Source organism: Salvelinus alpinus, chromosome 10 (assembly GCF_045679555.1).
Source record: "Salvelinus alpinus chromosome 10, SLU_Salpinus.1, whole genome shotgun sequence".
Taxonomy (NCBI): domain Eukaryota; kingdom Metazoa; phylum Chordata; class Actinopteri; order Salmoniformes; family Salmonidae; genus Salvelinus; species Salvelinus alpinus.
Window position 1 is genome coordinate 64,686,404 of NC_092095.1, and position 22,539 is coordinate 64,708,942.

The 22,539-nt window shown below is 44.3% G+C and overlaps 2 protein-coding genes across 9 annotated transcripts in view; one reads left to right on the forward strand and one right to left on the reverse strand.

Moving 5' to 3' along the window:
• Positions 1–18,533, forward strand: LOC139532622 (sorting nexin-4-like). 6 transcript variants are annotated; one of them, XR_011666623.1, is made up of 15 exons: positions 1–118; positions 801–925; positions 1,112–1,250; positions 1,408–1,557; positions 1,693–1,740; positions 2,866–2,921; positions 3,234–3,306; positions 3,446–3,507; positions 6,207–6,272; positions 6,547–6,636; positions 6,892–6,991; positions 7,735–7,880; positions 8,083–8,197; positions 8,565–10,063; positions 10,190–11,450. XR_011666623.1 is itself a non-coding variant. In XM_071330474.1 (15 exons), exons 1-14 carry the CDS (start codon positions 32–34, stop codon positions 8,610–8,612), a joined length of 1,305 nt encoding a protein of 434 aa, XP_071186575.1. In that variant the 5' UTR covers positions 1–31; the 3' UTR covers positions 8,613–8,647; positions 18,208–18,533. The 6 variants fall into 6 exon arrangements, 3 of the variants coding, with proteins under 3 accessions (XP_071186575.1, XP_071186574.1, XP_071186576.1); XR_011666622.1 differs by having other exon boundaries at positions 8,565–9,428; positions 9,513–11,450; XR_011666624.1 differs by having other exon boundaries at positions 8,565–9,089; positions 9,344–11,450.
• The window catches only part of LOC139532621 (protein unc-80 homolog), a 21,664-nt gene continuing 12,255 nt past the window's right edge, over positions 13,131–22,539 (reverse strand). The window contains exons 4-9 of one of the 3 annotated variants that reach the window (XM_071330469.1): positions 22,125–22,178; positions 21,093–21,174; positions 20,518–20,629; positions 20,143–20,163; positions 19,717–19,922; positions 13,131–17,700 (exon numbers count right to left, since the gene is read on the reverse strand). In XM_071330469.1, the coding sequence (XP_071186570.1) occupies positions 17,230–17,700; positions 19,717–19,922; positions 20,143–20,163; positions 20,518–20,629; positions 21,093–21,174; positions 22,125–22,178 (946 nt within the window). In that variant the 3' untranslated portion in view covers positions 13,131–17,229. The remainder of the gene's footprint in view (positions 17,701–19,716; positions 19,923–20,142; positions 20,164–20,517; positions 20,630–21,092; positions 21,175–22,124; positions 22,179–22,539) is intronic. The other 2 variants (XM_071330471.1, XM_071330470.1) reach the window with 2 other exon arrangements.

The window sequence follows — 22,539 nt, forward strand, 5'->3', positions numbered from 1 at the left end:
TCTTGTTTGCATAACACAGCTGGAAAGAAGGATGGCGGATGCTGGAAATAAAGAGTCAGCGCCGATTGGAGGAGATGAATTTACTAACACAGAGTTGGAGAATAACAAGAATAACACGGTAGTAACGCAATCATTTCTAGGTTTTGTCTGTGTTTGTAAATTGTCTCTTTGCGAACGAACTATTGTCCTTTGTCCACGGCAAAGGACTGGATGGATGCATACAGAAATAGAACATCCTGGTTCGACCATACAGATGTATCCGTCGGGACATCAGGCAGGCCACGCGATACATTGTAACTACGCGCTGCTGTTGGCTACAATATAACCTTGTTTGTAACAATACTGCACACTATGAGTGCTTTGAAGATTGAAAGACCTATCTATCCAAAATAAAACCAGATCTGATCTGTGCTACGTGGCCAGAAGCTGTTCGGCACGTTATTGGTCCACTCGCAGCATCCAGAGAATGACGTCACGGTATTATGACACATGGACGTCTATAGACACGTATGTGTTTATTACTAGAACATTTCCAAATAGGTCCAATAATTGGCAAAGGATAGGAACAATCTAAATCTATTGATATTCAGTCCTCTAGAGCAGGGTTTCTCAAACTCGGTCCTGCCCCCCATCCAACCAATTCATCATCAATATTTGATTATTTGAATCAGCTGTTAGAGCTAGGGCAAAAACCAAAACGTGTACCCACGTGGGGCCCCAGGACCGAGTTTGGGAAACACTGCTCTAACTCTCTATTCACTAATCACTGCCTATTTCTCCCATGCACTCTGTTTGTACAGATGGTGGAGGAAGGATCCACTCTGCTGCGGAGAATGGAGATCAGTGTGGCCGAGGCAGAGAAAAGAACAGGGAAAAATACAGTGAACATGCAAGAGATATTCACAGTATACCTCATAGAAACTCGGTGAGAGAGTGGGACCCCGTTGAAAAATGAAGCATATGCAAAAAATAGCCTTGCTCCCAAATTAAAACATGTTCTCGGTACAATGACGCTCTTGAACCTGGATTTTTCTGAATGTGTAAAATAAGAGAGATTCAGATCCTTCTGGTTAATCTGATCTGATCTAGATGTTGATGTTTCTTCTTTCAGACCTATAGATGCAATAACAGAAGGCCATAACCCAGCCCCAGACTCTCTCTGGAGGAGATACAGTGAATTTGAGATTCTCCGGAACTATTTGTTAGTCACCTATCCATTTATCGTGGTGCCGCCTTTGCCAGAGAAGAGGGTGAGCTAAATTCAAACCTGATGGCCACATCTATACCTAGTAGTCCCAAGCACCACACTACAGTGTTTGGGCCTTAATACCCACAGAATGTAATAGAATAGAACACATTATAATATATATATATCTTTGTGTAATAACCCTTGTCTGATTTCTACAGGCAGAGTTTGTTTGGCACAAGCTGTCTGCAGACAACATGGACCCAGACTTTGTAGAGAGGCGCAGGATTGGTCTGGAGAACTTCCTACTTCGCGTGGCCTCCCATTCGGTTCTGTCCAATGACAAAATCCTATACCACTTCCTGACTGAGGTACGATAGCCTATCAGCTCACTCCATCACGTTGACGTTGTATTGGAATGTTTTGGAGAGATTCAACATACATTTGTATTTATTTATTTGTACTCTACTTTTTTAAACTTTTCATTTCCTCTCCTCCTCTCCCAGGAACACAGGTGGAAGGAGGTGGTGTATGAGACAGGGTTCCAAGCCAAGGTACCTCAGAGGCATTTTTTACTTCATGAATGTCTATCATTTCTACCACTTATTTAAGGGGTTGTGTCCTTGAGCTGTTCCCATCTAATGATGTTCTGTATTACATCATGTTCTGTGTGGACCCCAGGAAGAGTAGCTGCTGGATGAGCAACCGCTAATGGGGATCCTAAAAAAATAAAAACCGTATTGAATCTATTTTGATCCATCCAGTGGTACATCCAGTGGTACATCCAGTGGTACATCCAGTGGTACATCCAGTGGTACACCTAGTGGTACATCCAGTGGTACATCCAGTGGTACATCCAGTGGTACATCCAGTGGTACATCCAGTGGTACACCTAGTGGTACATCCAGTGGTACATCCAGTGGTACATCCAGTGGTACATCCAGTGGTACACCTAGTGGTACATCCAGTGGTACATCCAGTGGTACACCTAGTGGTACACCTAGTGGTACATCCAGTGGTACATCCAGTGGTACACCCAGTGGTACATCTAGTGGTACATCCAGTGGTACATCCAGTGGTACATCCAGTGGTACACCTAGTGGTACATCCAGTGGTACATCTAGTGGTACATCTAGTGGTACATCCAGTGGTACATCCAGTGGTACATCCAGTGGTACACCTAGTGGTACATCCAGTGGTACATCCAGTGGTACACCTAGTGGTACATCCAGTGGTACATCCAGTGGTACACCTAGTGGTACACCTAGTGGTACATCCAGTGGTACATCCAGTGGTACACCCAGTGGTACATCTAGTGGTACATCCAGTGGTACATCCAGTGGTACATCCAGTGGTACACCTAGTGGTACATCCAGTGGTACATCTAGTGGTACATCTAGTGGTACATCCAGTGGTACATCCAGTGGTACATCCAGTGGTACACCTAGTGGTACATCCAGTGGTACATCCAGTGGTACATCCAGTGGTACATCCAGTGGTACACCTAGTGGTACATCCAGTGGTACATCCAGTGGTACATCCAGTGGTACACCTAGTGGTACATCCAGTGGTACATCCAGTGGTACACCTAGTGGTACATCCAGTGGTACACCCAGTGGTACACATTGGTTGTTTGGTTTATAATTGCATTCTAATTAAATTGTGTGTGTTTTTTCTAGGCAGACTCCAGGATTAAAGCTCTGAGTGCAACTTTCAGGGTGAAGAACCCTGACAAGTAAATCAATCTTTCCCATTTAAAAACAAGAGTTGTCAGACACCTAGTGGCATTATACATGTATTACATACATTTTACTTAAAGTTGAGTTAAAGAGGTGTAAAGTTAGTCGTGTTAATTTGAAGCCGTGTTAAGTTGAATTCGAGTAAAGTTGAATTTGTGTAAAGAAGAAATGGTGTTAAGTTGTATAAAGTTACATTTGTGGAAGTCAGGTAAAGTCGTGTACATTTGAAGTCGTGTACATTTGAAGTCGTGTAAAGGTGAAGTTGTGTAAAGGTATGTTAAGGTTGCCATTTGTCTTCCTCTATCTAGGCGGTTCACAGAGATGAAGCACTACAGCGATGAGCTTCAGGCTCTCACCTCCCAGCTGCTCAGAGTCAGAGCAGTGAGTCATATAATAATATACCATTTATCAGATGCTTTAGATCCACAGTCACTCTGCTCCTCTCATTAGTCTAAAGTTATATCGTTGGAACAACATCTCCTCTTGTTATACATTTAACAAGTCACGTTTCATTCTCCAGAGAGTAGCAGACAGGCTCTACGGCGTTTACAAAGTCCATGGGAACTACGGAAGAGTGTTCAGGTAAGAGTACTAGTCAGCAGGGAGCCAGTGGTTAAGAGTGTTCAGGTAAGAGTACTAGTCAGCAGGGAGCCAGTGGTTAAGAGTGTTCAGGTAAGAGTACTAGTCAGCAGGGAGCCAGTGGTTAAGAGTGTTCAGGTTAGAGTACTAGTCAGCAGGGAGCCAGTGGTTAAGAGTGTTCAGGTAAGAGTACTAGTCAGCAGGGAGCCAGTGGTTAAGAGTGTTCAGGTAAGAGTACTAGTCAGCAGGGAGCCAGTAGTTAAGAGTGTTCAGGTAAGAGTACTAGTCAGCAGGGAGCCAGTGGTTAAGAGTGTTCAGGTAAGAGTACTAGTCAGCAGGGAGCCAGTGGTTAAGAGTGTTCAGGTAAGAGTACTAGTCAGCAGGGAGCCAGTGGTTAAGAGTGTTCAGGTAAGAGTACTAGTCAGCAGGGAGCCAGTGGTTAAGAGTGTTCAGGTAAGAGTACTAGTCAGCAGGGAGCCAGTGGTTAAGAGTGTTGGGCCAGCAACCGAGCCGAGTAGGTGAAAAATCTGTCGATGTGCCCTTGAGCAAGGCACTTAACCCTAACAATAAAACATGTTGTATTTGGATATTGAAGAAAGACTGATATGATATTGTTGTGGGATTCTCTGACTGATCTGACTGTTTGTGTGTCAGTGAGTGGAGTGCCTTAGAGAAGGAGATGGGAGACAGTCTGACTGTTTGTGTGTCAGTGAGTGGAGTGCCTTAGAGAAGGAGATGGGAGACAGTCTGACTGTTTGTGTGTCAGTGAGTGGAGTGCCTTAGAGAAGGAGATGGGAGACAGTCTGACTGTTTGTGTGACAGTGAGTGGAGTGCCTTAGAGAAGGAGATGGGAGACAGTCTGACTGTTTGTGTGACAGTGAGTGGAGTGCCTTAGAGAAGGAGATGGGAGACAGTCTAACTGATCTGACTGTTTGTGTGTCAGTGAGTGGAGTGCCTTAGAGAAGGAGATGGGAGACAGTCTGACTGATCTGACTGTTTGTGTGTCAGTGAGTGGAGTGCCTTAGAGAAGGAGATGGGAGACGGTCTAACTGATCTGACTGTTTGTGTGTCAGTGAGTGGAGTGCCTTAGAGAAGGAGATGGGAGACGGTCTGACTGTTTGTGTGACAGTGAGTGGAGTGCCTTAGAGAAGGAGATGGGAGACGGTCTAACTGATCTGACTGTTTGTGTGACAGTGAGTGGAGTGCCTTAGAGAAGGAGATGGGAGACAGTCTGACTGATCTGACTGTTTGTGTGACAGTGAGTGGAGTGCCTTAGAGAAGGAGATGGGAGACGGTCTGACTGTTTGTGTGTCAGTGAGTGGAGTACCTTAGAGAAGGAGATGGGAGACAGTCTAACTGATCTGACTGTTTGTGTGTCAGTGAGTGGAGTGCCTTAGAGAAGGAGATGGGAGATGGTCTGACTGATCTGACTGTTTGTGTGACAGTGAGTGGAGTGCCTTAGAGAAGGAGATGGGAGACAGTCTGACTGTTTGTGTGTCAGTGAGTGGAGTGCCTTAGAGAAGGAGATGGGAGACAGTCTGACTGTTTGTGTGTCAGTGAGTGGAGTGCCTTAGAGAAGGAGATGGGAGACAGTCTGACTGTTTGTGTGTCAGTGAGTGGAGTACCTTAGAGAAGGAGATGGGAGACAGTCTGACTGATCTGACTGTTTGTGTGTCAGTGAGTGGAGTGCCTTAGAGAAGGAGATGGGAGACAGTCTGACTGTTTGTGTGTCAGTGAGTGGAGTGCCTTAGAGAAGGAGATGGGAGACAGTCTGACTGTTTGTGTGTCAGTGAGTGGAGTGCCTTAGAGAAGGAGATGGGAGACAGTCTGACTGTTTGTGTGACAGTGAGTGGAGTGCCTTAGAGAAGGAGATGGGAGACAGTCTGACTGTTTGTGTGACAGTGAGTGGAGTGCCTTAGAGAAGGAGATGGGAGACAGTCTAACTGATCTGACTGTTTGTGTGTCAGTGAGTGGAGTGCCTTAGAGAAGGAGATGGGAGACAGTCTGACTGATCTGACTGTTTGTGTGTCAGTGAGTGGAGTGCCTTAGAGAAGGAGATGGGAGACGGTCTAACTGATCTGACTGTTTGTGTGTCAGTGAGTGGAGTGCCTTAGAGAAGGAGATGGGAGACGGTCTGACTGTTTGTGTGACAGTGAGTGGAGTGCCTTAGAGAAGGAGATGGGAGACAGTCTAACTGATCTGACTGTTTGTGTGACAGTGAGTGGAGTGCCTTAGAGAAGGAGATGGGAGACGGTCTAACTGATCTGACTGTTTGTGTGACAGTGAGTGGAGTGCCTTAGAGAAGGAGATGGGAGACAGTCTGACTGATCTGACTGTTTGTGTGACAGTGAGTGGAGTGCCTTAGAGAAGGAGATGGGAGACGGTCTGACTGTTTGTGTGTCAGTGAGTGGAGTACCTTAGAGAAGGAGATGGGAGACAGTCTAACTGATCTGACTGTTTGTGTGTCAGTGAGTGGAGTGCCTTAGAGAAGGAGATGGGAGACAGTCTGACTGTTTGTGTGTCAGTGAGTGGAGTGCCTTAGAGAAGGAGATGGGAGACAGTCTGACTGTTTGTGTGTCAGTGAGTGGAGTACCTTAGAGAAGGAGATGGGAGACGGTCTGACTGTTTGTGTGACAGTGAGTGGAGTGCCTTAGAGAAGGAGATGGGAGACAGTCTAACTGATCTGACTGTTTGTGTGTCAGTGAGTGGAGTGCCTTAGAGAAGGAGATGGGAGATGGTCTACAGAGTGCTGGACACCATATGGATGCGTGAGTACTCTCCATCCGCCAACAGCTGTTTTATCTAACCTGTGCTGAGCCTGCTATTCTAATGTAGATTGCACACAACCTGCAATTTAGGAACCACAATGGAAATTAGGGAACACAATGGAAATAATTATATATTTTTTAACTGGCAAATAAAATCAGCCTGGTATTCTAATGCAGAGTGCACACATCAAGCAATTTAGGAACTACAATGAAAATAAGTATATATTTGTTTAACTGGCTAATAAAATCAATCAATCTGTCATTTTGTCCACAGCTATGCTGCCTCAGTAGATGATATCTTGGAGGATGAGGAGCGCTATGCAGACCAACTGAAGGAATACCTTTTCTATGCCGAAGCCTTAAGGTTGGTCCTATTGCACATTATGGCTAATCAATCAATGAATCAACCAACCAATGAATCATATTTTGTGAAGGGATTCCAGAACCCTGTCCCCTTAGTCAGGTAAAGAGGGTAATGCAACAAGTAGAAGGTTCTGACAGTGTAAAAATATCTCCTCTAAACGGGCCTGGTACAACTTGTGTCCCAGGAAGTAATGCTGTATGGTGTTGTGACATTGTATGGGCCTCCTGTAAAGATGCTGCTGTTTGTTTCCTACAGGGCTGTGTGTAGGAAACACGAGCTGACCCAGTATGAGCTGGAGACGGCCTCCTCAGACCTCATCTCCAAGAAACAGCAACGGGAGGAGCTGGCCACTGGGGTATTCAATTCAATACAACTTTATCGATACCCTCAGGGACAATGAAGAAAGCCGTAGGTTTAGGCGGAGGTCTAGTTTATCTACTGTTTGTATCCCGTTATAGGAAAACTAGGGGACTCCAACTGAGATGGTGATCTCTTGTAAGAGGCAAGCTCTTGTCTTTCCAATATTGGTACAGTATAGGTCTCAAGACCATTGGCAAGGCCCAAGAGGTCTTGTTTGTCAAGTCCTCTCAGAATCTTTGACTACATGTATTTTTCAAACCCTCCTATATAAGGACATGTAAAGCCCTAGCCTGGTCCCATCTTTGACTTCATGTCTTCTTCAAACCCCTCTATATAAGGACATGTCCCAGACTCTCCTGTAGTCCCAGACTCTACTGTAGTCCCAGGCTCTACTGTAGTCCCAGGCTCTACTGTAGTCCCAGGCTCTACTGTAGTCCCAGGCTCTACTGTAGTCCCAGACTCTACTGTAGTCCCAGACTCTACTGTAGTCCCAGACTCTTCTATTGCATGCCATGCATGTTTGTCATGACAACAAACACAGAGAGGCCGAAGCATCAACAGACTGGACCAACAGCAGGCCTGTGGTGAATTCCATTTCAATTCAGAAAGTAAATCAAATTCCAATTCCACATTTTCCTAATTGAAAAGCATAGGAGAGAATCTGGCATTTCAGTGTACTTCTTGAATTAGACCACCAGGCTAGTAATGCCCCTCCATTCTCTGTCTGTCCGTCCTCAGATGGTACGGACGTTCTCCTTCAAAGGAATGACCAACAAGCTGTTTGGTCAGGAGACACCAGAGCAGAGGGAGGCTAAACTCAGCCTACTAGAGGAGCAGATCGTCCAGGGAGAGGAGACAGTCACAGAGAAAACAGTGGAGTGCGAGTGAGTCCCTCATGTTAAACCATGCAGAAATACCTAGATAGATAGATGGATAGACCACATGCTGAAAACAACTCATTGATAAAGTATGTAATATAGTGTGTGTGTGTGTGTGTGTGTGTGTGTGTGTGTGTGTGTGTGTGTGTGTGTGTGTGTGTGTGTGTGTGTGTGTGTGTGTGTGTGTGTGTGTGTGTGTGTGTGGCAGGGAGTACGTGAAGGGTGCGTGGGTGGACATGCAGCGCTTCAAGGAGCAGAAGGACAGGGATCTGAGGGAGGCTCTGATTGGCTACGCCGTCATGCAGATCAGCATGTGTAAGAAGGTGTGTCACACTCAGGTGGAAGTCTGGAAATGCTCCTAGTATCTATGAGAGTTATTTTCATTGGGCACCAAACGGACAAAAACTGACTCAAAGACAGAGGGACTACCTGGACTTGTCCAATAAGAAACTGTAATTTTCGTGTTGCTTTAAATACCACTCTCAGAGTTGTGTTCATTAGGCACCAAACTGAAGAACACGGACTGAAAGAGAGAAGGACTACCTGGACTTGTCCAATGAGAGACTTTTGTTTCAAAACGCGTTGCAACTGTGTGCCCTACTGAACACAACCCGCTTGTTATAAAGTCAAAGGCCAATGTTGTTAGGACCTAGTTCAATTTCTGTGTTTTATGTTCTCCTCTCTGTATAGGGCATTCAAGTGTGGACCAATGCTAAGGAATGTTTCCACAAGATGTAAGGGGGTCGGGCCGTGGGTCAGCGACGACGTCTATGGTACGCGTGCACAACAACTTCACCTTTTGACCTTCACATGGAAACAGAACCAATGTTGTCACGGCAACAAGCCCCAGCTGGCATAAAGTTACAGGGCTGCGTCTCAATACTCAGTCCACTACTGGCTGCGCTCCAGATAAAGTGGGGAGGTAAGGAAGCCTTTCAAGAAATGAGATGCAGTCCGGGACTATATTTTATAATGAGATATAAGGCACAAACATATCCCCTTGTGTTGATTTATTAAGAGAACGTGTGTAGTATCAGCAGGATAAAGGTTGTTTATTAAGAGAACATGTGTAGTATCAGCAGGATAAAGGTTGTTTATAAAGAGAACGTGTGTAGTATATGCAGGATAAGGGTTGTTTATTAAGAGAACGTGTGTAGTATCAGCAGGATTAAGGTTGTTTATTAAGAGAACGTGTGTAGTATCAGCAGGATTAAGGTTGTTTATTAAGAGAACGTGTGTAATATCAGCAGGATAAAGGTTGTTTATTAAGAGAACGTGTGTAGTATCAGCAGGATAAAGGTTGTTTATTAAGAGAACGTGTGTAGTATCAGCAGGATAAAGGTTTGTTTATTAAGAGAACGTGTGTAGTATCAGCAGGATAAAGGTTGTTTATTAAGAGAACGTGTGTAGTATCAGCAGGATAAAGGTTTGTTTATTAAGAGAACGTGTGTAGTATCAGCAGGATAAAGGTTGTTTATTAAGAGAACGTGTGTAGTATCAGCAGGATTAAGGTTTGTTTATTAAGAGAACGTGTGTAGTATCAGCAGGATTAAGGTTGTTTATTAAGAGAACGTGTGTAGTATCAGCAGGATTAAGGTTGTTTATTAAGAGAACGTGTGTAGTATCAGCAGGATAAAGGTTTGTTTATTAAGAGAACGTGTGTAGTATCAGCAGGATAAAGGTTGTTTATTAAGAGAACGTGTGTAGTATCAGCAGGATTAAGGTTGTTTATTAAGAGAACGTGTGTAGTATCAGCAGGATTAAGGTTGTTTATTAAGAGAACGTGTGTAGTATCAGCAGGATAAAGGTTTGTTTATTAAGAGAACGTGTGTAGTATTAGCAGGATTAAGGTTGTTTATTAAGAGAACGTGTGTAGTATCAGCAGGATTCAGGTTGTTTATTAAGAGAACGTGTGTAGTATCAGCAGGATTAAGGTTTGTTTATTAAGAGAACGTGTGTAGTATCAGCAGGATAAAGGTTTGTTTATTAAGAGAACGTGTGTAGTATCAGCAGGATTAAGGTTGTTTATTAAGAGAACGTGTGTAGTATCAGCAGGATAAAGGTTGTTTATTAAGAGAACGTGTGTAGTATCAGCAGGATAAAGGTTGTTTATTAAGAGAACGTGTGTAGTATCAGCGGGATAAAGGTTTGTTTATTAAGAGAACGTGTGTAGTATCAGCAGGATAAAGGTTGTTTATTAAGAGAACGTGTGTAGTATCAGCAGGATAAAGGTTGTTTATTAAGAGAACGTGTGTAGTATCAGCAGGATAAAGGTTGTTTATTAAGAGAACGTGTGTAGTATCAGCGGGATAAAGGTTTGTTTATTAAGAGAACGTGTGTAGTATCAGCAGGATTAAGGTTGTTTATTAAGAGAACGTGTGTAGTATCAGCAGGATTAAGGTTGTTTATTAAGAGAACGTGTGTAGTATCAGCAGGATTAAGGTTTGTTTATTAAGAGAACGTGTGTAGTATCAGCAGGATAAAGGTTTGTTTATTAAGAGAACGTGTGTAGTATCAGCAGGATTAAGGTTGTTTATTAAGAGAACGTGTGTAGTATCAGCAGGATAAAGGTTGTTTATTAAGAGAACGTGTGTAGTATCAGCAGGATAAAGGTTGTTTATTAAGAGAACGTGTGTAGTATCAGCGGGATAAAGGTTTGTTTATTAAGAGAACGTGTGTAGTATCAGCAGGATAAAGGTTGTTTATTAAGAGAACGTGTGTAGTATCAGCAGGATAAAGGTTGTTTATTAAGAGAACGTGTGTAGTATCAGCAGGATAAAGGTTGTTTATTAAGAGAACGTGTGTAGTATCAGCGGGATAAAGGTTGTATGGTGAGAGTGTAGCACGTGGGGGATAAAGGTTGTATGGTGAGAGTGTAGCACGTGGGGGATAAAGGTTGTATGGTGAGAGTGTAGCACGTGGGGGATGTGGGAAACTTACTCCTCAGCCTGAAGTGTCACCACTTGTGCAGCCGAATTGTCAACGCTTCAATGGCGCCGACTGGTAAGACGCTTCGGGACGGCGGTCACGTGTGCTAGCGAAGCAGATGTCCTGGGTTGGAGCATCCGTGTGAGCCGATCAGGAGGAAGCGGTACTCGCTAAGCAAGCAGCATGACGTCAGTTATCAGTATGCTGCTGTTACCTTGGTTTACCTCTGAACTGAACTGGAAAAGAAACTGAATCAACTGTCAAAGGACTTCTGGCCTTTTCTCTGCTTAAAGCACATGATATCATAATGTCTGGTATGTCAATATCGAATAAGATATTATTTCAGAAAATGTCAAGGTACATGTATATAAGAATATTATATACTTTGACGTGTCCATCTATGTAAATATATTAACAGTGAACACTAACCTGGTGTTTGTTGGTTGAAGCCAAAGTATTAACTCACTAATTTAATCATGGTTTCTCAAAGAAAACATCTATTTCTACATTGTGACTCGCAGTAATAATGTGATTTAAGGTCAGATTTGATCATCATTCATGTACATTCTTATCCAAGTTGAACTGAGATAACAGTTATACTGCATTGTATATTCAGCTTTATGGTTTTAATAAAAATATTGTCTTCTACCATATTCCTACAGCTACGGTTCCTCAGGCTACCACACATTTTATGTTGGCCCAGTATGATGATGTGAGGGTATATGGAGACAGCAGGTTGAGGTTGACCCACTATGATGGTAAATGAAGACAGCAGGTTGAGGTAAACCCACTATGATGGTATAAGGAGACAGCAGGTTGAGGTAAACCCACTATGATGGTATATGGAGACAGTAGGTTGAGGTAAACCCACTATGATGGTATAAGGAGACAGCAGGTTGAGGTAAACCCACTATGATGGTATATGGAGACAGCAGGTTGAGGCTGACCCACTATGATGGTATATGGAGACAGCAGGTTGAGGTACACCCACTATGATGGTAAATGGAGACAGCAGGTTGAGGTAAACCCACTCTGAGGGTATATGGAGACAGTAGGTTGAGGTAAACCCACTATGAGGGTATATGGGGACAGTAGGTTGAGGTAAATCCACTATGAGGGTATATGGGGACAGTAGGTTGAGGTAAACCCACTCTGAGGGTATATGTAGACAGCAGGTTGAGTGCTATGTTATGAAACCAGTTAGCCAGCCTACTGAAAAGCCCATACTCGCTTTGTTAGGGCCCTGGGCTGTTCAACTCTTTGTTTAGGGCCCTGGGCTGTTCAACTCTTTGTTAGGGCCCTGGGCTGTTCAACTCTTTGTTTAGGGCCCTGGGCTGTTCAACTCTTTGTTTAGGGCCCTGGGCTGTTCAACTCTTTGTTAGGGCCCTGGGCTGTTCAACTCTTTGTTTAGGGCCCTGGGCTGTTCAACTCTTTGTTTAGGGCCCTGGGCTGTTCAACTCTTTGTTTAGGGCCCTGGGCTGTTCAACTCTGGTCCTGGAGGGCCGAAACACTTCTGGTTTTCATCATTTCCTTCTAATCAGGGACTGTTTCAGACCTGGGACATCAGTTGCAGGAGCGGACTGGCCATCTGGCATTTCAGACAAATGCCATATGGGTTGGTTCATTTTTAGCCCAGTGAGCCTGTCTAACTTTTTTAGTCTCTCGCAAAATAATCATTATTTGGTTAATAATGGGGGCACCAAGGAAAAAAAGAGTGTCGGTGTGGTGGAATCGAGGAAGAAATGGTGTTACAAATGTCAGAGACAATGTCTGGTCCCAGTCCGCCCCTAACCAGGTGAGTGTAATTCATTACCAGGTAGAAACAAAAACACGTGTTTGGGACCTCCAGGACCAGAGTTGAAGAGCCCTCTAGGGTCTACAGTATATACAGTATAACCTGATAGTGTTTGAAGAAGACGTGAGTAAGAGTTGAGTTAGTGGACAGGTATGGTCTGTGTACCTCAACGCAGGAAGCTTATCAAATATGGTGGAAAAAATGGTCACAGTTCCAGTCTGCTTAAGGAGTGGCTCTCCCATAGGCACCAATGCATTAGCAGCTGGGTCTGGTCTGCTTAGTTCACTGACTGTATATGAGCTTACCTTCTCCAGCTTCTGACCGGCACTGTTGAAGTCTTTAACCAAAGAGAGCCCTTCCTTTAATCAACTCCAAACAGGAAATTGTCTCAGAGTATCCTTTCTACTCCCATCTGTGGGTGATTGTGTGGTAGTTTTATCTGAACTACAGTAAATGCCCTCTAAACTTACATTTAGTTGACAGTTAGTTCAAGATATTACAAGAGAAGGAAAAAACTAGGGACAGAAAATAAATAACATTGTATACAACAATATCCATTTATTCTTTAAATGTTTCATAAATACTTTGATATAGCTATATTTTAGAATAGATTGAGAACACAGGACAAGACAATCATTTGAAATAAATATCTTAAGTATATAATACGATATATTTCAGAGTCACACAGAGGAAAAAATATATGTTGATGGAACAATGATTGAATATGAGGCTAATCTTCACGTGAACAAATGTTGATGTTAATATATATTTGGAGAAATAAAATATCAAAATATAATATATGTATCTCGGCCATAATGTGTCACTTCCACCTGAGGAGTCTGGTGGGAGGAGCTATAGGAGGACAGGCTCATTGTAATGGCTGGAACGGAGTCAAACATGGTTCCATTCCAGCCATTACAATGAGCCTGTCTTCCTATAGCTCCTTCCACCAGCCTCCACTGCTAATCACCCCTGGGGACCCCTGCATTTGACAGACACACAATTCTGAATATCTCACAGCTCCACCATTTTATCTTTCTTTAACTAGGCAAGTCAGTTAAGAACAAATTCCTATTTTCAATGATGGCCTAGGAACAGTTGGTTAACTGCCTTGTTCAGGGGCAGAATGACAGATTTTTACCTTGTCAGCTCGGGGATTCGATCTTGCAACCTTTCAGTTACTTGTCCAACGCTCTAACCACTAGGCTACCTGCCGCCCCTAGCATGTGGATAGGACTTTGAGGTAAACTTCCTAGTTTCTGGAAAGGTTATTCCCAGAGCCAGAACAACACAGATCCAGCTATCCTCTATAACATGTAAGAAATAAATAAACAAACAAGAAACAAATTTCATTGCGACGAACATCATCAATTAACAAATTGGCCACAGAATGTTACGCTGTTAGCTATGAGTTGGCAATCATCTAAAAAGATCCTTTTCTGATTATGTTTAAAGCAATACAGTGTGCTTACCGGTACTACAAATTGCAATTGACAATGCAATAGAACTAGGGTCTCCAAATTCTGGTAACTTTCCTCAAACTCCTGATATACTAGTTGGAAGAGTCAAGGAATCAGAAAGTAATAAACAAGAAATCCGGAATCCTCCAACCAAGATTTCTGGAAAAGCTGGTTATTTTGGAAAAGTGACAGACATTTTGCAATCCTAAATAGATCTCTCATCCAAAACAGTTCCAGTTTGAAGTTCAACAGTGCATTACATGGGACAAACTGCAGAATGCACATGACTTTGGAATGTATGGCAAGTTTGATGAATAAGTCTCCATGCCAACCTCCCAGAAAGCATCTGCACAAGGACAGCTCAGCAGCAGAGAGCATTGGCACTACACACACGGACAGACACTGACCGTTAGCACTGACAAGACAACACACGTCCACAGGGACACCCGAATATGTCACCTACAGTATAATTGGCTTATACAGTATAATAGACTTTTGTACTATCCCCGTGGGTTCTAGAATGAACTATAGTGATACTATCATTGAAATAGAATCTCCTCTAACGATATGGGCACTATAGATCTGATAACCCCTCTAACGATATGGGCACTATAGATCTGATAACCAGCCTCCTCTGTGGGAACTACACAGCAGTACATTTAGATCACACACAGAAGCAGACACAGCTATGAGACCGACTCACAGTGCAATGGTCATATGTGCATTATGGCACCTATTTATATCACTACTAACGCTTCTGCACTGATGCCGTCAAACAGGAGGAAATGGTAGAAGATATTCAGGAAAAGCCCAGTTCTTCCTTTCACATATAACTGAGTGTACAAACCATTAGGAACACCTGCTCTGTCCAAGACATAGACTGACCAGGTGAATCCAGGTGAAAGCTATGATCCCTCATAAATCCACTTCAGTCAGTGTAGATGAAGGGGAGGAGACAGGTTAAAGAATTATTTTTAATCCTTGAGACAATTGAGACATGGCTTGTGTATGTGTGCCATTCAGAGGGTAAATGGGCAAGACTAATGATTTAAGTGCCTTTCAAGGGGATATGGTAGTAAGTGCCAGGCGTACCGGTTTGTGTCAAGAACTGCAACGTTTCTGGGTTTTTCACGCCCAACAGTTTCCCATGTGTATCAAGAATGGTCCACCACCCAAAGGACATCCAGCCAACTTGATACAACTGTGGGAAGGATTGGAGTCAACATGGGCTAGCATCCCTGTGTGGAACGCTTTCCACAACTTTCAGAGTCCATGACTCGACGAATTGAAGCTGTTTTGAGGGGAAAAGGAGATGCAACTCAATATTAGGAAGTTGTTCCTAATGTTTTTACAGTTTAGTTCATAACTACATCCTCTTTTCACTGATCTGGTGCAAAACCAACATTAACCAGAAGATAGTAGACTGCAGCACACCCATCTCAGGTTTGGACTCTACCAAGCCCCATGGCACATAAGGGGACCTCAGTCAGGGAACAGACCATTATCAAGGAGCTGGAGGACAGTTCTCTAGTTTAAGGCATAAGTTGAACAAGGAGGTATCCTAACTGCTACAACTCAGAATCAGGGATCTTGTTGGCATAATGTTTTGAGTACTAGAAACCTTTCTTCAAGACATTGAAAACACAACAATAAAAAGCAGCATTGTAAACTCCATGACATTACTGGGACATACTAATAATACTTCAGTGCCCATAAGCAGTTACCTATTCTTTATGCATGATGCTTTCAGAACAACAGAAGGGCCGTATTACTTTGGAGGCTATTCAAAACGAAACATGAATTTGGTTACACATAAAACAACATCCATCCACTGGGCCAAAACTGGTTGTCACTAGAACTCCATGAGCCAAGTAAAGCCTCCCCGGCCAAACCCTCCCCTAACCCAGACAACGCTGGGCCAATTGTGCGCCCACCTATGGGACTCCCACGGCCGTTTGTGACACAGCCTGGGATCGAACCCGGGTCTGTATTGATGCCTCAAGCACTGCTATGCAGTGCCCTAGACCGCAGTGCCACCTGGGAGGCCACTAATATATTATCCTAATGACAAACATACTATGCCTCTCTGCAATACTTTGACAATTATATATATTAAATATTTCTTTAAAATAGTCTTCAGGATTAAATATAATACATTTCATAATATTATAAAATATCATAGCTAATATACATTTAATTTCTCTAGTCAACAGTTTACCCTTCAGCAGCTTCACTGTAAACAGTTCTTGAGAGGTGACACGGTCAACCTATAGGTAAACGGATGTCTGTTTGTAGCAGCCAATGGCTGGAAACATCTCCCTTCTCTTGTGATCTACCTAGCAACAGTAACAGTCCCACTTGATCACCTGTTGGACACCGTGGATTAATCCACCCTGACGTGTGAAGAAGGCATGTTGATTCTGCATTTGATTTGAATACTTTGTTATGAGATGGGTTGAAATGTCCGAGGTGAGGATGTACTGGTACTGTAGACATAGTGAAGTATGGATTTCATCTTGGTGCTCTAACAGGACAGAAGAGAGCAGAGAGAGAAGGGGAGAGAGGGGCAGGGGAGTGGGCAAGAGGAGAACACTAACAGGTATTGGTCCTTGGCCCTGTTCTAATACTCTAAAGATGCATCTTTTCTCCCTTCTTTTCTTGAGGTAATCACTAATCTAACGTGATTGGATAGGTGAGAGCAAGGATTCTACTGCACTGATTTCACCAGTCATTTTATGTCAGATCAGATCAAGGAAGGGAGGAAGCATTTCTATTTTTAGAGTATTCCAACAGGTTCCTCATTTTTCAAGCGCCCTCTGACCTCCGTTGGCTAGAAGGATACAGAGTTATCAGGCAGCTCAATGTCTAAACACAGACTCCAAAGATATAGAAGGGGACCGACACAGAGAAGCTACCCTGCCAGGGTCATAACTAGGACCAGGAGTTTCCCCAGCCGGACCATGTGATATAACCTAAAGGGTCAAAACTCCGGGCCCTAGTTATAGCCTACGTCTGTAGTTTAGAGCCTTGTAACTAGGGCCAGGACTTTTTCCTAGTGCGGTCACGCAAGTTCAGTCAGGGAAAAACTCCTGGCCCTAGTTATAACGTTACGTTACGAGTTTTGTTACTGAAATGTTAACAAAACGTTACTGAAACGTTACAGGGACGCTTCTCAGACGTGGGACTCATCCAGGTCCAGGTCGACTGGGGAGATGGGGAGGGGGGAGCGGCGGGGGGGCAGGGCGTGGGAGTGGCGGGGGGGCAGGGCGGGCGAGCGGCGGGGGGAGAGCAGGGGGGCGAGCAGGGGGTTCTCTGTGCCCCCATTGTCCTCTGAAATGTGGAGTAGGGTGTCTGCGTTCCTCCCCAGCAGGGCAGTCGTGTCCTCGTCCTCGGGGCTCTCGGGGGTCTGATGGGAGGACGGACCAGGATGGAAGAGGTGGGTGGGGGGAGCGGGGGGTTGGATCCCCAGGATCGGCAGAGGGGGGAGGGGAGAACAGGTGCGAGAGATGGGGAGAGGTGGAGGAGGGAGAGGAGAGCAGGAGGAGGGTGGGGTGGGGGTGGAGGCGCGGGAGATGGAGGGCCGAGGAGAGAGGCTGCTGCGGAGGCCCCACTGTTCTCGTTTCTCCTTGCTCTCCATCGATAACTAGAACCAGGAAACAAGTGGGAGAAGAGTGATATTTCAAAGACTTACTTAGTACATGCTCTGTTAAATATAGAGAACTCACATTCATTCCCATCTCTCCCATTCTTCACTCTCTGTCTCTTCTGTAATGAGTGATGACTTAAATGAATAATCCTCTCAAAACTAAAAATGAATATGATTTACAGGGTATACAGGGTATAACACTAATATGGGTGCAAAACATTAAGTGAATAAATGTGTAATTTTGTCGTTTTAATAAGGTTGGTAGCAACATGTGAAAATTGTTGTGGAAATCTTGCACCTCGAGCCGACTACAAAACCCATAACGCAATGATCTCTCGCTGGGCTTTTTACAGTCTATGCTAGGTAGCTAGCTAGCTAGCAAACGTAGCTACACACAGTAATACCAAAGTCATTGTCAGCGTGTGAAGTAGCTAGCTAGCTGAAAAAGTCTACAATCTCACCATGTCCAACCCATTCATTATATTTATATGGTTTCACCTGCAGATTGTCTACCTCGAGGAGTGGAGGGTCTTAAATTGCTATGGCTACGGCCCTTTCCCATGCTTTCCCACCAGGGCAGAACAAATGCCCCCTCTCATTGAAGCCACGGAGGTTCAAGGCCGACCGCAGTACTGCAGGCACTGTTAGAAGAAAACAGGACCCCCCATTATAATGAATGGGAAAATTGCGATCTTCGTGGTCAATCTTCATGTAAATAAAAAATTGTTTAGAAGACAGTCATGGTACCAATAATTGTTTCTAATATACCAGATGTATGTGCTCTAACCGATTATTTCAAAATCGCACACAGAAGAAGTTCTGAGAATAATTGAGTTGCTAATGGCAGCATGCAGTACACTGTTCGGCCTTCTACTGGAGTTAATCAATGAGAGTGGGCAGCACTGAGTTAACTAGCAACATCACTTCCTGGTGTAGTATGTTGTCTCCATGAAAAGCCATCTTAGGAGGTCCATTGCAGCCGTTTTTATCTCAATATCAAATCATTTCTGGGTAAAAATGAAGAACCTTGCTGTGAATGTTTTCAATTAAAATGGTCAAAAAGTAACAAAAATAGCTTCTTTGCAAAGAGACATTTCTATAGCAAGAATTTTGCTAGGACTGCCTGGGAGCGGTCTGAGTGGGGAGGGGACATCTGAAAACTAGATATTATTGGCAGAGGTTTGGAACTCTTTCTTATTGATGTCACCAGGCAGGCCAAAACTCCATCCCACCGAAACAGGAAGACATTTCAGGTGGTCTTTTCAAACAACTCTTACACTAAAAGGGCATTATCATCATTTTCACAATTTCACAGTATTATTCCAACCTCAGTGTGGAAATAGATATAAAACACATTTTTGACTGTACTGGGCCTCTAACCAACTTCATTTGGCTTCAATGCGGTATTGAGTCTTCACATAGAAATTAATGGTGTGACGTGATCAATGGCGTTGTCTTGTCATATACCCTTCATTATTCACCACAGAAACAGACACAGGCCAGGGCGAGGAGGGAGAGGAGAAACGGGCATTGCCCGATGATGGTAGTTGAAGAAGAAACTGAGTTGAACACTATTACACTATTTAGTTTCAAGTATCCCCATACCATATCCCCATACCATATCCCCATACCATCTATTGGCTGATTTGGCGAGTGCAGCTAGTTGTTTTAAAAACTTTATGAAATGTGATATTCCTTATCTCCAGCGACGAGAACCTTATCGTGATGACGCGATACAACATGATAAAATAACATTTCCCAGACAAACCACATAGAAGTTAAATAATCAAGTAGTTATTTTACCCACTTATAGAGCACCACATTGAGAGGAGTTTCATGAGTTTCATGTCTGGAGTGGATTATCACTTTAATTTACACCCTAGGAACGTACAAAATGCAGGCTATGCAAAATGGCCATTCTGCGTACCTTCTTACCAAGTAAACATGATACAAACTACAGAAGCCTGTGAGAATCAACAATGTCATAAAATATCCTTACTCCCCCAGTCGTACCTGTTTCTTGGCAGGGCTGTGGAGGTCAGCTTTGACGGTGGCTGAGGATGAGGCCCCAGGGGCAGCAGGGGGAGCGATTGGAGGGGCCGGGCTGGCCTTCCTGCCCTCTGGGTGCGCATTGGCGCCACCTGGGTCGGGGGACTTTCCCTGAGCCTGCTGGCCCTCCGTGAAGGTGACCACCCTTTTCTGGTCCCACCCGTGGGTTGCTGAGGAGACATCACAGTCATCACATACACAGTCCATCACAGCGCCACCTTGGGGACTAGCGGACACACTACCAGGGGCGAGGGAGAGGAGTGGAGGGGGCGGGAGCGGGAGCGAGGGGGGATGCAAGACAGACATGCAGAGCAACGTATCAGGTGAGAGGTTTCAGAGAGAGGGCGTTGTTACGTTGCAAGATGAGAGGGGGGAGTATAGGTGTCTCACCTTCGCAGTCCAATAAAGTTTCTTTATTTCGAATCGAAACAAAGGCATAAACAGAACACAGAATGAACAGAGTCAGTTATTGGGGTCGGAGGTGACAGGGGATAAAGACACATTGGAACAGAGACAACGGTTGTGAATGAGGAGGATCGGTACATGTCAGTTCAAGTCAACACAATTGGAGGAGTCAGATTATCAGAGATACGTTCATGAGCAAATACTGAGTATTAATAGTTAATATCACAAGGTCTGAATGTGAACTGCAGTGTGCTTGATCTGAAGTGTAGGGCAAGGTTGCTATAGTTACACAATCTCTCTCACACAACAGACACACACACACACAACAGACACACACACAACAGACACACACACAGTTACCCAGAGGTCTGTTCTTGGGCTGGATGCTCCTGCGGGTGGTGGAGAGTCGGGCTCCAGAGCGACCTGGTCCTCGCGCCTCACTCTTCGGAAGAGACAGCAGGGGGCGTCGCAACTGCATTGAAATATCAATTAACCCAATCCACATATCATTTCCACTGTGAATGTCAATGAGGATAGCCTCTTCATCATTATCCACAATTAGGGACATCGTTTTCCCTGACCATGTGACAAGACCAGGGCTGCGTTCAGTATGCAAAAAATGTAGTGGAACATTCAATGAAAGGGAAACGGTGCTGTACTGAACGACCCGGGAAACGGGGAGGGGTTGTGTGTTCAAAATGCACTGCTGCCCTTTAAATACGTCACTCATTGCTTCAGCCACACCCCGCCACACACACCAAATGGAAAAAACATATAAACCAGGGTTAATTGAAGTCAGTCAATTCGGGTAGTAAACTGAAATTCCAATTCAATAATTGAGAACAATGCATTTAAAAAACAAATATTTTCTCAATAAACTTAAAAGGAGCTATTTATTTAAAAATTCTAAGTTCCACCTTTAAGACTACTCTCACCTGTCTCAGTCCTCTATTGCGTCCCAGCGGAGGTTGGTTCAAGAGGTTCTGCTGTCCTGGTTCACTCTGCACACTGGCCACCCTACACAACCCAACCAGACAGACAGACAGAGAGACACAGAGACAGACAGACAGACATGCAGAGACAGCGAGACAGACAGACAAAGAGACAGACATGCAGAGACACAGAGACAGACAGAGACAGACAGATAGACATGCAGAGACAGACAGACAAAACCAATCAGTACAACACAGAGGTAGTGCTTCTCCTAATGAACTCTCTCTTTCACTGAGACACATAGGAGAGTCAAGAGGACGTGTGTCTGTCCACTGCTCCTTCCATTCTTCCCATCTCTCCCCAATCACTCCACTGCACACCACACCGACACACCCACCAATCAAGGACACCCAATCACAGCACAAGAATACACCAAAACACAAAGGGGGTTATGAGGTCTGGAGTGATCTGTGTTCTTATGTAGACAGCTCGTACCATATTACCAGTGCACTGAACTAGTACATGTACCAGTACATGAACCTATCTGGTAACGTTAGACTTCTTGATAAGATAAATGCAATCATTTCATTGATCGATTGCCACTCCAGTACCCCATGCCCCACAGATTGGTATCCTGGAGAGGACGTCCAATTTGAACAGTGAAAAGCCTGAAACAGTATGAAGACCATGATGGCACCGATGGACTGAGCTTGCTGAGACACATTACCACTGGCTCCCCAGCATCCTCACACCGCCCAGGGACTTAAAGGGTTAAAGAGGCAACAGCGGATGACTTGAGATGGGTGGGTGGATCAGTGTGGTAGCTACGAGGGGGAACAAGAGACTACGTTACATTAGACCTATACGAAGAGGAAGGGTGACAGACCAACGGCGGTTTTGATTGGATGAGATAATGAGTGAGGAAAACGAAGAAGTCAGAGGAGGCCGTCCGACTGGCCGAGCCTCCCCCAAACTGCACACAGAGAGACGCAGAGAGACGCAACACACAGGGGGGCTGTGACGTGACACTGTACCTAGACAGGTTACCCTCTTCCAGTCCTTGAGACTCATCTAGCACATTGGGTTCACTGCAGAGGAGGGGGCAGGAAGGGGAAAAGGGGTTTAAGGAGAGAGGAGAGCATGCTGCCCAATGTCCAAGGCCCCTCCTCGGATGGGTCTCCTATAGCACGGTAGCTGGATCAGCTTGTCAGGAACTTTCCATTGATCTAGGGCCCTGCTTGAATACTCTAAATACGCATCCATCCTCCCTTACTTGAAGAAATCCTTGGCAGGAAGGGTGTGTTTTATTCAAACAAAATCAAATTTTATTTGTCACATGCGTTGAATACAACAGTTGTAGACCTTACTGTGAAATGCTTACTTAAAAGCCCTTAACCAACAATGCAGTTTTAAGAAAAATACCTAATAAAAAGTACGGAATAAAAGTAA